Source organism: Silurus aristotelis (assembly GCF_946808225.1).
Source record: "Silurus aristotelis genome assembly, chromosome: 14".
Taxonomy (NCBI): domain Eukaryota; kingdom Metazoa; phylum Chordata; class Actinopteri; order Siluriformes; family Siluridae; genus Silurus; species Silurus aristotelis.
Window position 1 is genome coordinate 7,132,366 of NC_139587.1, and position 16,459 is coordinate 7,148,824.

At 36.7% G+C, this 16,459-nt stretch overlaps 1 protein-coding gene across 9 annotated transcripts in view; it reads right to left on the reverse strand.

Moving 5' to 3' along the window:
* Nucleotides 1–16,459, reverse strand: part of limch1b (LIM and calponin homology domains 1b) — a 107,633-nt gene that overhangs the window by 54,744 nt on the left and 36,430 nt on the right. For all 9 annotated transcript variants that reach the window (XM_083561476.1, XM_083561472.1, XM_083561474.1 and 6 more), the window contains exons 2-3: nucleotides 9,256–9,323; nucleotides 6,228–6,297 (exon numbers count right to left, since the gene is read on the reverse strand). In XM_083561476.1, the coding sequence (XP_083417602.1) occupies nucleotides 6,228–6,297; nucleotides 9,256–9,323 (138 nt within the window). The remainder of the gene's footprint in view (nucleotides 1–6,227; nucleotides 6,298–9,255; nucleotides 9,324–16,459) is intronic.

A 16,459-nucleotide genomic window follows, 5' to 3' on the forward strand; every position in this document is an offset into this window, starting at 1 on the left:
TCACCATTATGAAATAAGCCAAAAGTATTAAATATAACATCCCAAACTAAGTTCCAGGGTGTTCATTCCAAAAGAGACAAAAATTCTTTGTATGCGGTATAATAAAAACTTTATATTTACATTCATTAGAACTTGAAAACCCAAACATGTTCCAACATGGTAATGCCCCTGTGCATTAAGTGAACTCCATGAAAATATGGTTTACATGGTTTGCAGAGGAAGATCTTGAGTGGGGTGCCACAGAGCTCTGATCCCAACCTTTACTGAACACCTTTGGGATTAATTAAAACACTGACTGCACCCCAGGCCTCCTTAACTCACCTATATCAGTACCTGACTTTAATGGCATAAAAAGTGGAGTGAATTATAAAAGCTAATTGGAACTGAACTTGAAATGCAATGCTCAAAAAGCACGTAGTATGACCAGGCTTATACAAAAATTTGGCAATATAGTGTTTACATTTTTATATTTGATAGCAGTTTTGGTGTGAAATCATTTTTGAGACCTCCTCCATATTGGTCCAAACACAATATGGCAAACATGAAACTAAAATAACATTTAAATTCAGGAGAAAAAAAACAAACCTTCAGGAAAAGCTAGACATGAGAATAGTACCCAAGTCTTCTTGTAAGCAAATGACGAATCAAGTTAATGATTAAAATCTTGCAAAATTCTATGCATGTCTGGTTACTCATTGACTGTTTAAAACCATCAATACTGAACGCAACATCATTGACTATAAAATAAAAAAATGAAAAAAGGCCAGACGTTTACCCTCATGGCTTAAACAATTAAAGATAAGCTCTCCCCTACTAACTTCAGCTATATGTTTTATTCTTGCACATTTCCTGACCAGTGATTAAATATTAGTTCAATTATAAGCTTCAACTTTTGCCATTTTGGGCAGTTTAGGCAGCAATGTTCAGACTGCTATCACAGTGAACACATCAACTCAACTGATCATAAATTACATGCATTATTTGGCAGTTGCAGTTATATAATCCACAAAGTAGGAGCAGCTGGAGCATCATTAGCGCCCTCATTCTTCAAATCCTTCATTTCCATTTCGATTTTTATGTCATAAGTAATGCATTCAGAAATAGAACTAGACCAAATAAAATAACTAAATCAGCTCTAGATAAGATTTTGATTTGATGCAGCTTCTCAGTATCAAAAAAACATTCCTGATTACCGTAATTTCCGGACTATAAAGCGCACCCATATATAAGCCGCACCCACTGAATTTTACAAATATTTTTATTTTTAACATAAATAAGCCGCACCTGTCTATAAGCCGTCTACACTAATGTACTTTACACAGGCTTTAACAAAAGACACGTTACACACGGTGTAACGGGTGAAAAATGTTGCGCTTCCTTTAGGAGCATAGCGGTATATTGGGAATAGCGTGCCACTGCATTCTTCCAGTATTATTGCGTGTGTTCAAGATGAGGATTATGTCCTTATTATTTTCTGATGCTGATTTCTAAGTTTCTTTGACTAACCCTTAACGCTGTTGCCAAGAAAAATAAAAAAGCACGAGTTTTGGAAACCTGTCTGTGCCTATATGATTTCTGTTGCAACTGGAGTTAGCGAGCTCTCCCTTCATCCAGACTCAACACGTTACAACGGCTTGTATCTAAACAGTAGCCGACCAAGAAAGTCATTGTTCACTGTCCTTCTCCCTTCTTTCACAACTTTTTTTTTCTCGGGAGTTTATCTTTTGGCATCGTCGTGTGTTTAAAAAAAAATCTTTTCTCCCGATGCCGTGCAGCTCAGAACACAGGTGAGGTGCGTTTTTTTTTTTAAATGTTATGTGGCTCAGTTTTTTGGCTTGAAGTTTGTAAAACCAGGAAAAACCCAGGGGTTCAAAGCATAGGAAAAAAGTAGCGGCTTATAGTCCCTGTGGACATCAGCAAAACTCGAAAGCAACCAGCATATCTCAGGATCAAACCATGAAACTGTGAAGGAGAAAAATTATCTCCTGCATCACCTTGGCATCAGCATATCTCGTTATAAATGTTGACCGGATTTGTTCCCTGATTCCGGAAAAAAAAAAAAAAATAAAAAATAAAAAAAAAAATGCTACACATAAATAGGGAATATTCATCATTTAAAATTTGCAATGATCAGACTACCAGAACATGTCAAAAATCACTAATAGTTATAAAGTCATCTTTGATTTGTTCATTTAAAACTTTGTTCCTCAATTTTTTATGCTCTGTCAGCAATAATGCAATAAAAATGATTTGTAACCTGTTTAAACTTTTCTTTTGATCAGGTCTGCCAACCTGGGTGGATTTCTTTATTATATAAATAAACATCCAGCAGAGGGCTACACACACACACACACACACACACACACACACACACACACACACACACACACACGCACACACGCGCGCGCGCGCACACACCCTGCATTACATCAAAAACGTGCATACATGTTCCATAATATATTTGACAATTATGTGTAAAACAAAATCCCACCACTGGCAGTGAACGAAAAATTTTTGCCAATAATGTGTATTTTTTATTCCCCCCTTAAAGAAGCAGTTAAAAAAATGTTTGCCCTCTACTGGAGAAGCTTACAGTTCCTTCTCCCTTGCGTCACCCTTTTTGTGAAGATTGTGTGAATGTTCAAAGCCAGAACATGTGGCAAGGCTTATTTCTGGAGTGAGGATAAATAACCAGATCTCTTTAACATTGGTGAGATCTTTCAGACTTCATATCACAGTTGTAATTAAAACTCCAGTGGTGTAGAATTAAAGAACAAAGCAAAATTGCAACTCCAAGAACATGTGTAGTGTTTAATAGGTTTAAATCAAACCCTGGTACATTTTCCACTCTATGTGCTGTATTTGGGACGTGAACATAGTGATCACACTCTGTGAGAAAGCCATTCAACCCTGAAAAACCACCATGTTGAGTTGACAAAGCTGTAGTGCTGTACATTGTTGTACAAATCTAATGTATTGCGAAGATTTGGAGAAATATACAAAAAGAGGAACAACAACAAAGGTGAGAAAACTTTAACGCGATGCAGCGAACAGCGACGAGATCGAAGACAATAGAGAACACGTAATCTGACTACTAATTGTAGGAAAGACAATATAGAATACCCATGATCCTATTAGAAGTGTAAGTAAAGAACGTTGTGTACCCATAATCCAAATATGAATAGGGGTAAAGACAGTATAGTACCCCGTGATCTAAAAGACAATGGAAATGAAGAGTAGAGTAACTGATCCAAAAAAACAGTGAAAGTGAAGAGAGTAAAGTACCCATGATCCAAAGACCAATACAAATTAAGAAAGCAGAAGATCCATCTCCTGATTTGTGCAACTGATACCTGCATCAAAGACTTTTGCAGTAACAATAGTGGTGAAGACCAAAGAGAACCTGTGATCCATGTCCTGATTTGTTGAATACCAGCTGCATCACCCACTGATGCACCCACTAAGTTGTTATGCATGCTGGATACTTCATAGTACAGTGATGCACAACTTGCCATAATGAATTTGTTGCGTGTGTGAATGTATTTCAAGGCTCTGGTTTTAAGATAAAATACTATTATTGAGCCATTTTAATGAAGCCTTTTACTGTTACCTGCTCAGCTCTATTTGCATTTGATTCTGACACTTAGAAGTAGAAAAATATCTATAATCATTTTATATTCACATAGGCATCACATCTTATCTTTCTAAACACTAGAATTTCCATTGCCAAATGTCAAACAGAATTCCACTGGGTGTTTAGTGAACTCTGAAGTTTCTACAGTAGCATTATATTACATTCTACAGTATGCACAGTATTATACTATTATAAACCTAACACAAGCGAAAGGTCTGCTAAATAGTCCTTGTGAGCTTTTATCTCCAGCCAAAGAGAAAAAGAGTAGGGGTGAAGAATGAAAACTGAGGAAAGCGAGGAAGGAGAGGAAAAAAACGGGTAACAGATCCTTAGAGAAGGAAAGAGCAAACCGAATGATGGAAAACATATGTGAAGACAAAAATCTGACAACAAAAATGAGACTGCAACAGGCGATTGAAACTAGAGATGAGAACAAGCTCTAGCCTCATTCATGCTCTCCTTCTTCCTTTCCTTTGATATAAGATATTTCACAATGAGGGAGAGAAAGAGAGCAAGAGAAAGAGACAGTAGAGGAAAAGAAGGACTTCAACAGTCTTGCTGATTCCATCAAAGATTCAGATATGTTTCTTTTTTTAAATGTGCAAGATTTGACAGCACTATTCAAATGTACATATTTACGCATTTTATAACCACAATTGTTCAAATGATATTTTTATTGGTCACATACACAACCACACAACCTGCAGTGAAATGCTTTTTTAGGATGGTCAGTAACATAATAATAGAAAATAAATCAGTATTTTGTTCTGTTCTACACAGGTAGGAAAAGAGAATCAATGTAAAACTTGTAATGTCAAAAGGTACCTACAAAAAAAAATATTTTATTCAAAATACACTCATTCTGTTGACCGTTAAGGAAATAACACTGATTATATCTTTATCAGGGCACCTGTTAAGGGGTGGGGCTTATTAGGCAGCAAGTGAACATTTTGTTGATGAAGTTGATGTGTTAGACGCAGGAAAAATGGGCAAGCGTAAGGATTTGAGCAAGTTGGCTAGAGGACAGAGTCAGAGCCAAAACTGCAGCTCTTGTGGGGTGTACCTGTGCTCAGTATCTATCAAAAGTGGTCTAAGATAGGATAAGTGGTGAACCAGCGACAGAGCCATGGGTGGCCAAGACTCATTAAAGCCTGTGGGGAGCGAAGGCCACTGTAGCTTAAATTGCAAAAGAAATTAATGCAGTTAATTCTCGATGGGTCAGGACTGTTTTGGCAGAAAAAGGGGGACCAACACAATTTTAGGCAGGTGGTCATAATGTAATACCTGATTGATGGCCATAAAGGTATGCCTGATCAGTGTATAATCAAAATTTTAGCAATTAAAAAAAAAACAAAAAAAGAAAAATCCCATCTTAAATTAATCAATTTCAGTAATGTAAATCCTAATCTGAAAAAAATTTAATAAATGGGGAATCTTATGTGTGTGTAATATAGATGCTAAATAGGATCGTATAAAAAAAATGCGTATAACCATAACTCTTCAAGTTACTTTAAGTTTAAAAAGGCAGATTTATACTTGACTTTGTATGTATGTGCAGAAGCAGCAGCAATGCCAGCATGACCTACAGTACAGTACATTCACCTCCATACTTCACCTAGAGCTGAAGAAATAAAATCTACATTCAATACGCTAAATACCAAATCAGAATAAAACATCCCTGTCGGTCTGGTTTCCGTGTTACACTGTACAATGTACATTTTCATGTACAACACTGATAAACCGATTGACAAGCTCTGTGAAAATTTTTGCCATCATTGTGACTATTGTCAAGAGCTTTGCTGCAAATTGAAAACTCTGCTCTTACATTCAAAAGACTGGCATAAGAGGTTTTTAAAGAAAGGAGGGGATTTTATTTAAATTGATCACAACCCATACCAGGAAAAGTAGTAGTACTTATTAATAACTGCTGATTTGAGACAAAACTCAAGTTTTTTCAGTCAGTATTAATAGACAGCATTAATATCAGAGTACGCATCCAAATGACAGCAGGATATGCCAACTTCCATATATGTATACACAGAAAAAAGCATAGATATTGTTTGCATTAGCACAGATTCTCTAACCCTCACTCATAGAAAAGTATTGGGGCATCTGGGTGTCTTTGCCTTCGCTTAAACTAAGAGACCCGTTGTTTTAGCAAGACAATGTCTCTGTGCACAAACCCATCTCCATGAAAATGGATAGTTTACATGGGTTGTAGAGGAAGATTTTGAGTGGCGATGCTATAGAGCTCTGACCTCAACTTTTGAATAAATTGGAACATTAACAGTTTCCCAGGACTCCTCACCCTACATCACCTCTCACTTTACTAACAACCTTGTAGCTGAATGAACATAAATCTCCACAAGCACACTCGAACATCTCAGAAGAGCAGATGTTATAATAACACCAAATGGTAACTAAATGTGGAATGGATGTTCAAAAAGCACACAGATTGTACATTGTAAGTCAAAGAATCTTATCATCAGGTGTCCACCCCTTTTTGTCCATATAGTGTATATGGAGAAAATAAACGCTAAAAACGGAACTGATGCTTTGTTAAAAAAAAAAAAAAAAAAAAAGGAACACTCACTTGTCCAGCTAGAGGAGTAGGTAACCTGTTGATCTTCTTCACAAGACCTGGCTTAATCGAACTGAGTAACCTAGGAAGTAATGGGGAAAGAGAAAAGAGAAAAAAAAAAGAGAGAGAGAGAGAGAAAAGGAGAGAAAGAATGAGATTGCATTCTCTTGAGTAATTTTGACTGCTAATGTCAAACTCTTATGTTTTATGTTCATAAAAGGTGACCCGGTACCTAAAGCCTAAGGCCACAACACTTCAACAGCGTTCAAGCTGTGAAAATAATGGCACATTACCGTACGTAATTAACAACTACGCACCATTTTAACAGAGAAGAGGAATGTGCTTGTGCAATATAGCTTGAATGATTGTCTGAATAACATTTAAGGATGCACCTGTGTTTGTGTGTGTATACGTCTGAGTTCTTTGTTTTCATGTCTGAGACTGAAGCCTGAATAATATTTAGGGACGCACCTGTATAATGTCCGAACATCTCCATACACAAGAAGGCACCAGCACAGTTACATTACACTTGCAAAGTCACAGATCATCATGTAGCTTACAGCGATTACATGAAAATATATTCTTGGAAAATTTCCAGAATCCAACAATGTGTATGTATGTGTGTGTGTGTGTGTGTGTGTGTGTGTGTGTGTGTGTGTGTGTGTGTGTGTGTGTGTGTGTGTGTGTGTGTGGTGTGAGACAGAGAGACTGTGCTCATGTGTTCATGTTTGTAAAGGAAATGTGACTTCATTCTTGGAATTCCCTTTGTCCCTTCCATAAAGGTGATATTATTTAGATCAGATAACACACACACACACACACACACACACACACACACACACACACACACACACACACACACACACACACACACACACACACACACACACACACACACACACACACACACACACACACACTATTCAGAGCACTTAACTCAAACCACCAGGTGACAGAATCATTTTTCTATATGCTGTCGGATAGATAGCCGTATAATAGCTTTTATGCAGTTTTTGTGTGTGTGTGTGTGTGTGTGTGTGTGTGTGTGTGTGTGTGTGTGTGTGTGTGTGTGTGTGTGTGTGTGTGTGTGTGTGTGTGCAAAAGTTTCTTGAGGTACTCTGTCCATTAATAAGGATGATATGATCCCATAATGATAAGAAAACCTGATACATTTTACATATTAAGAACAATTAACTGCTCCACATGAAGACAGGTAAGTTTTTTATTATGTTTTTGTTTCAGAGGGAAAATAAAAAGAAAGCAGAAACACTGGGGAATAGGGTTTGGGTTAGATGTCAAATACATGTAGCTCAGGGATCAGGGTTAATGTAATGGGGTTATAAAAGGATTTAGACTGATGTGCTTTCTTTCAAACAGGATTCTGAACGAAAACAGTTAATCGGGACAAAAAAGTTTTATTGCCAGGTACAGCAAAGGGTTCAGCAATGAGCAGTTTACAGTAATAGGAATTTGTCTTGGTGTCAGGTGCAAACATACAGTATACACAGAAACGAAATGCGTACACAGTTTTTAAATACACTTTAATAAATTACATAAATACTGTATATAGAAAGTGGCCTTGAGCACTGCAATTTAGAATGTAAAAGTGAAAATGACTGTTCAAACAAATATACAGACATGAAGTATGTACCGAACCTAGAACGAAATAAATATTGTATACAGAATTGTGATTTCGCATTAAAAGTAGTGCAATTTAGAATATGAACGTGACTGTCTGTAAGTTTACTATTCCATATTTACTTCTGGTCAATATAAAGCACATCTGAATAATGGTGTCTGCCAATTGCCATAAAACAATCATTTTTCTGTTATTATTATGCATTGTTTTGTGTTGTGCTCTTTAAATTAATGGATGGGCAGACTGAAAATCTAAAGATCATGCTGATAAGATATTTCAGAGATAGAAGTTAGGTGTAAACATTGCATTACTCAGCTACAGCAATACTCAAGTCAATAGAAATGTTTCACACACATAGATAAGAATACCTCTGGCTGTCTTGTCTTTGCTAGAGGCAGTTTTATGAATCGTCATTTTGTGTGTGTGTTTGTGTGTAAGAAGTATCTGTCTTTTCCATACTAATGTGGTTCTTTAGCAAACTGTTACCACAAATATGAAGGTATACAACTATATGTCTTTGGATTTGGTATCAATAAATTTGCCCATCACTAGAAAACCCAAATCTGCTACATCATGATGGTGTCCCTGTGCAAAAAGCCAGCCCCATAGTTTTCATGGGTTGGTTGGAATATCTTGAGAGACCTGCTATAGATTTTCTATATACTTCATGCACCACAGCCAAAACAATTCTTGAATATGGGTTGTTTTGTCTGTGGCACCAACATTATTCTGTGTAAACCTTGCATTACACATTTAAAGTAGCACATCCTAGCATTCTATTGATATGCTGCAATGTCTCTACATGCATTTCATTATTTTTAAATACTCTAAATATTTTCCTCTTATCCATTGCTGGCATTTTCTTCTACTTAAATATGCAGAAAAAAAAATATTCCAAAACTATTACTTCTTGGATCTCTTTCCTGTATATATAAATTACACACATGCCATATGCTCCATGCATGTTAAGACACACAGGTGCTGTCTCTGGTAGAAATATGCAGACAGTCACTGTTTGTCATGTCACACTAAGCATCAGTAAATTATACAGGATATTTTATACAAATGAAATACAGATGAGGAGACTTGAGTGCCAAGAACTTTTCCTCACACCCCATCCATCTCCCTTTCATCACCATCTTCAAATGTTAAAATGAGTCACTTATAGGTCACTTCAATTTCAAACCTTTGACTTCTCACATGCAATGAATTATTAATTAATCCATTCATCAAAAAGTGTTTATCATTTCCTAATAAAACAGCATGTTCCTATTGTGCCAAAACTCATGCTCACATGGAGTAAGTGAGTGTGTGCAAACGAGTGTGTGTGTGTGTGTGTGTGTGTGTGTGTGTGTGTGTGTGTGTGTGTGTGTGCATGAGAGAGAACAGAAGTGTACTCACTCGCACAACAGGATTCCGTTGTCCAGGCCGCCTCTAAAATCCTCCCCGAAACTTCTCCCAGTCGCTGCCTAATACACAAAACACACACACACACACACACACACACACACACACACACACACACACACACACACACACACACACACACACACACACACACACACACACAAAAACAAATGAGTTCCTGACATTGCCGAAATGCATCTAGAAAGAGTCATGTAAAAAAGAAAGTACACTTTCTATGAATTCTATAGTTTTACATATCAGGACATAATAAACATAATCTGGTCCTCACCAGGCCTTAGAACTTGGTATATACAACCAGAGATGAACACCACCACATGACATGCTACACTAATCCATTATTTATTTTTACAAAAATAATGCCAAAATGGAGAATCCATAGCAAACGTTAGGATTCAATAGCTTGTAGAATCGTCTTTAGCAGCAATAACTAGAAGGAATCGTGTTCTATATGACTTTTGGAACTCTTCTCTACAACATTGCTTCAGTACATTGCAGTTTGTGGGAATTTGTTTATTCTGTTAAGGTCCTGCCTCAGCATTTCAATCAAGTGGGGGTCTGGACTTTGACTGGAACACTGCAACACCTTGATTGTGTTCTTTTTCAGCTATTTTGTTGTTTTTTAGCCATTGATTTTGTCAGACAGATGGCCTCAAATTTGACTCTAGAATATTTTGGAAAACAGAGGAGCTCAATGAATAAAATGTGACCATGTCCTGTGGCTGCAAAACAAGCTTAAATCACCACCCCTCCACCACCGTGGTGTACATTATGGCCAAACATCTCCACTTTGTTGGAGACATTATTCCAGAAGTCTTGCAGTTTGTTCAGATGCAACTTTGCAAACCTAAAACATGCTGTCACATTCTTTTCAGAGAACGAGTTTTCTTCTGGCAACCCTTCCAAAAAAAGCATACTTGTTCAGATCTTTCTATTTGTACTGTCATGAACTTTCAGTTTTAACATGCTAACTAATGCTCATATAGTCTGACATGAGAGTCAGCATGATTTTATTTTTTATTTTTGCAATTTCTCCAAGCATTGCACAGTCTAACCTTGGGCTTTTATAGAGCTGCTGATGATCAATTAAATCAAGTTATAAGTAAACACAATGAAAATAAGAATAAACAAACCAACAAACAAGTGCTTGTCGTTAAACATTCATTCACAATGTATGTTCAGGGTTTAAAAAACTGAGATGAGATTAGGTGGTGTGAGTTGGAGAGACACCCTGGCATGCACCATAATCACACACACACACACACACACACACACACACACACACACACACACACACACACACACACACACTGATAGAATCTGAATAGGAACACATTTCCTTAGAAGTGCAGATAGGCATAGCTGGAAATGGCAGAGTAAAAAAGAATTTCTAAAGACCAGGCGGTTCATGAATTTACGAAAAGTCAAACAAAACAGTATAAAGCGTAATTGTAGCTTGTAGAGATTGCAAGTCCAGACAATGCCAAAAGAATCTGTTGTCAGGAGCCAAGAGAGCAAAAACTGGCCAGGTGTGTGAGGCAGATTTTGTTCTCTCTTTCCCTGTCAATCACAGTGATACTACTGAATTGTAGGTGACTGTGAGCTAGGAATAGGCAAAATCACTTATTTTCTGTTCAGTACAGTTGATGTCAATATCACTTTAATAGATTTTTTTTGTCTATAATATTTTAGTCATATCATTATTAATTCTAAAAATAAAATAAAAAATAAATACAATCTGTCATTCTCTCCGAGGGTACAGATGATGCAGTGATGCCAAGTGATATATAACTGATTGACAGGATACTGAATTGCTTACACAATCAACAGAGGTACAGCGAAAAATAAATATTCTATTCACACTAAATAAATATAATAAATATTCAACTCGCTTGTTTGAAAGGTCCCAGTTAGGATCAATTTGAGCTTTTATATGTGAAAGAATGTAGCAGTCCGTCTCAAGTAAAAAAAAAAAAAAGTGATGCTAATGGCAGGACAAAATGTTTTGGCACAAATGTAAATTACACCAAATCTCCCCTAACGACAAAGCATTGTTCAAGGAGTGACATGAAATGCTACCTCGGGGTCTGGACATTTAGCAGTCACTGAGGGGATTTGAAAATTAATGCTACGAGCTACATATATCAGAATGAAATGGCCTATTAAACACTGAGAATATCAAAACACTGGCAACCCCAAAGAGAAACAAGATATGACTTCTCGAGCACTGGTTTCACACAACTAAAGATTAGGAAGTGTGTGGCCACTCTATCTGTCAACACAAAGCGAACAAGTTTGATCTAAGCTGGCATTGTCTTAAAAGCTCTGTCGTGTGCTAGCATAAGGGCTAATAAAGAAGGGATTTTCCCTTAAGGAAAAGTCTCCTGTCAGCACAAGGGATAGTGAGGGAAGTACACTGGATTTGAACGAAGGCATTAGTGTGGCAATAAAATGGAGAATTAAGACGCAAGCTGATGTTATACAATGGAGGACAACCCAGTAGCGCAGCTGCTAATGTAATGTCCTATTCTAATGTCCTATTCCTTCTTTTTATTAAGCTGAGTATAAAAGAAAAAGCAGTTCTCATCAGAAACTGAATTCTTTAGCAGCCCTATGATTTGAACTAACAACCTTCTTTGGTCTTGAAACACTGAGCTAGCACTTACTAAGGTTTTCTGCAAGTATTCCCTACTTTTTCCATGAAAAGCCATGTAGATCTTAAAATTTGTACATTCTCCAAATCTTCGTATCAATGATCGTCTCCCAGATGCTCACATAAGACACGTACATAAACACACACAAACCCACACGTGCAAAATTCATCTGTAAGATCCCAGAGAGCACCGTAAGTGGAAAAATTATTTTAAACTGTTTAGTTCTGCACTGTGTGACGAGAAATGGCCATTAATAACACAGCTCATCAGACTGAAACGATCCCAGACCCAGACACATAGCACTGTTTATTTGTGCAACTTTTTGCTGGTGCTTTTCTCAGGTTCTTGGCTGTTGTTCCTCAGCATCTGGAAGTCAGACAAAAGGAACAGATCACTGCATGTTCACCAAAAAAAAAACCTCAGCTGGGATCCCAGTGGAACCAGAAGCCTCCTGCTCCGCATTAGTGGCTGTAATAGGAATTGCATGTGAGGGGGTGTTGTGTGTTACAAAACTACCAGCAAACTGCTTAACTACAACATGAGGATTACGACTCAAGCAATTACGGGCAGTTAGCGAATAATAACATGACGACTACTGTTTAAGCCAAATTTGATAATTACAGAGAATTTGATTAGATTTTTAAATCACAATATTTTGACTGAATTAAACACACACATGCACAAAATAAAAAAACAAATGTATAATTAATTTTTGCTGTATGTTTCTACCTATACAGAAATGATATACAGTCTTTTATGGATATTCACATGCATGTTCTTTTTTTTATATATTTGCAACAAACTAGGTAAAAGGCAAAAAACACACAAGAATTGGACAATAAAAGACTTAAAGAAAGTTTGGTGGCAGAGTTAAAATAAAAAATTTTTGGCTCTATTGGAACTTATTGAAGACAGAGACCAGCAAAGAATATTTAAGCAGACTGCCACTCCCCCACAGTTAAACATGAAGGTGGAAGTTTAATGGTTTGGGGTTGTTTTGAGGCAGGAAAAGTTAGAGACTCATTTCAGGTGAAAGGAATACTAAACAAACACGGCTACCATTTCATACTTTAACACATACTTTACACCTTACAACAAGACAATGACCCGGAAGCATACATTCAAGCTCTAGAAGCATTATTTGAAAACTTTTGGTTTGTCATGAAACAAAAAATACAATAAAGGACACCCAGACCTGTTGAGCAGCTACAAACCTGTATTAGACCCATACAGTATGGGACAACATTCCTCTCCTAAAACATCAGCAAATGGTCTCCTCAGATCCCAGATGTATTCAGAGAGAAGACATGATGGTACACTGAGGAAAACATTGCCAGGTGCAAAATTTTTTGAGACGTGTTACAGTCATCAAATTCAAAATTCCCTCCTTTTTTTCCTTAAAATGATATGTTTACTCAAATCAAACATTTGATATAATTTTTAAGTTATTTTGTGAATTAAATATGCGTTTATGAGATATGCAAATTATTGCGTTTTTATTTACATTTTACACAATGTCCCATTATTTGGAATTGGGGTTGTAGAAGCCAATCAGTCATCTGGATTGTTTTCATTCATGGAATGGTCTACTCAGTCACCATTTTTCAGCTGAATGTTTGCAGAACGTACTGTACTGTACATGTACTGTAGGTGCAGCAGAAGTTGAAGTCTAAACATTTCAATGAACACAGACTGAAGCTGCATCTCAAAAATCCAAATGCAACGTCTCTATCAGGTTTCTTAAAGTCAAAGAATAGCCAAATAACATTTTTAAATAATTTGCAATGCAATGCAAAATAAATTACCTATATTAAGATTGCAAACCTAAAAAACAGTATAGATTATTACTTTTCACTCTTATTCATCATGTTCAGTGTCATAAGTAATTATTCAATTATTCAGTGATATGTGATTATCTTTATACTGTGGTTCAACACTCCTGTCCAACAATCCTGCAGACGTAATGAAATAAATTATGTAATAAAGCACTTTTATTATAAGAGCACTGACAGTTCCAGCTGGAAGGCTTACATTAACCTTATTAACCTTATTAGCTTGAGAGAGAGTTTGGTGAGTAAATTACATTAGCTGCAGTAGGATGTCTTGTAGACACTGCACAACATAAAACGAGTCACTTATATTTAGGTTACTTACAAAGATAACATTTATATTTACATTGGAATTATTGGCAATTGTGGATGGATGAATGGATATATAAAATATTCCAGAACTACTGAAATATTATGTCCCTAAAAAACAAAATCACCCAAAAAACAAAAAAAAATTTTTAGGCTCAAGGTGTCAAATTTAAAGTTGTATTCGGCGAACTATATACCTATATACAGATGGTGCCCGGGTTACGATGGTTCGATCGTACGATGACAATAGCGATTCGACAATTTCACGCAACAGGCAGCAGCGTACGATGCGTACGAGCAGTGTACGATGTACGATACGTTGGACGCGCAGCTGGGATGAGTGTATCTCTCGCCCTGTGAGATGCCCCACTCTCGTTAGCGGTCGACGGAGTAAAGTTGTCTGTGTGTATTTTTTTTTATTACAAACTGCAATGTAGTGAAAAAAAGAAGAGAAAAGCCATCAGTTCAGACCAGAAAATGCAAATTATAATTCAGCATGAAGCAGGAAAGACTGTCACAATCATAACACCATCTTCAACTGAAGATATTTTTGACCTCCGATGGGGTCTTCGTAACGTATCTCCATTGTAAATAGTGGACTACCTGCAGTTTTACTTAGAGAAAACTGATCTTTTGTACTGTACAAACTGAACTGCACAATTTGTAACAACGAAGACCATGCATGGATGGATATATGGACGGATGGACAGATGGATGTATATCTACTGAACTTTAAACAGCCAAAATTCGACATGCAGAAAAAAAAACAAATATTGGCTACACTTTACAGGTCTACAGTGTCAAATTCGAGGTTGGATTTGGGGAACTATACATTATCTACTTAAGATTAACAAAGTTCTTGTTTTTGTCATTATTTGGCCTTAATTCACTTGGAACTGGTAATGCTTAAGATTATGAAATATATCTCTTTTTCAAGAAAGTTGTAGCCAGCAGAGCAGCAAAGCTTCAACAAGCAAACAGACAGCAACAAATAAACGCATTGTGGTTAACAAACAATAATTATCAATTGAGTCACACCTCCTCTTATCCTCTAAAATTCATTTTAATACTCCCAGTGAAACCAATTCAGATAAGTTAAGATCCTTTTGTACAGAGTTCTATGCTGAATCTGAAATTAAACTGGAATAAATCAATTACTGGAGATGTTTGAGGTCCAGAGATCAGATGTCATTTGATGAGAGAGAGATGCTGAAGGCTGCGGAGAACGAAGCCGCTTTAACATGCAGCAGGAGCTTAGATGGAAAACTGGCTGAGTCATACACCCTGTCTCCATCATCTATCTCTCTCTCGCTTACCCTTCGGTGCTATATAGTTGTGTCTCCTGTGGGTAAATGTCTAAAAATACAGTCATCAAAGCTTTGCGCACCTGCTCAAACAAAGCTTTTCCTTTATATTCATCGTGACCACATACACACCTGGAATTACGCAGTGACCAAAAAAAGTATTAAACATATCACATTTTTTTTTACAGTTAACATTCTTGAGGGTTTTCTGATTTTGTGTTGGTTTGTATATTCTTGGAATCTTCTCATGCAGTTTCATGAGGAGCTTCACAAACTTCCAATGCACAGCTGAGCACATGACAGATTCACCTAGCTTCTAAATAAAAAGTATTAGTTTGAGGAAACAAAGTCAATTAGACTAAAAACTGTGCATATCATTAGCAATAATGTATTTTTTTCCTTGTCACATGTACAGTAGATTTGAAGCCAAGCTGGATGTGACTGTTAGATTCACTAAATAGACTAAAGTATTGTGACAACTGACTTTTCCAGCAATATGTGTTTTTTCCGATAAACGGTTATAAGTTGGAGACACACGATTGTGTAGGATGTCCATGGATGCGGTAGTATCAAATAGTAATTTCATTTAAACTAGTAGCTCCAAACCTGGTCCAGCATGACAATGCCCATGTACGAAACCAGCTCCATGAAGATATGGTTTACATGGGTTAGAGTAAAAAATCTCGAGTGGCCTGCAATAGAGCCCTGACCTCAACTTTATTTAACACAATTCTTATGAACTGTGTGAATGCACAGTGTATCATGAAAATGAAGTGTTGCGATTTGATATTTTTGGCCTACAAACAAGATTTCCTATCTCATGTCTTTGCTCATTCACAAACACACACACACAATATGAATTTGCTCTTAAAACACTATACAGAATTATCAACTGCATTTCCTCCAATTTTGAATCAAGACAAACTGCAAACCTGTAATGACAAAGTAGGCAAGAAAGGATTTAAATTCCAATCCTAAACACTTTTAAACAGGAGTCTAAATGAAAAGCAGAAACACCCAGTTTTGGGCAATGATAGGGAGTATCTGCAGCTATATTTATCACAAATCTTAAAATTCCTTACTT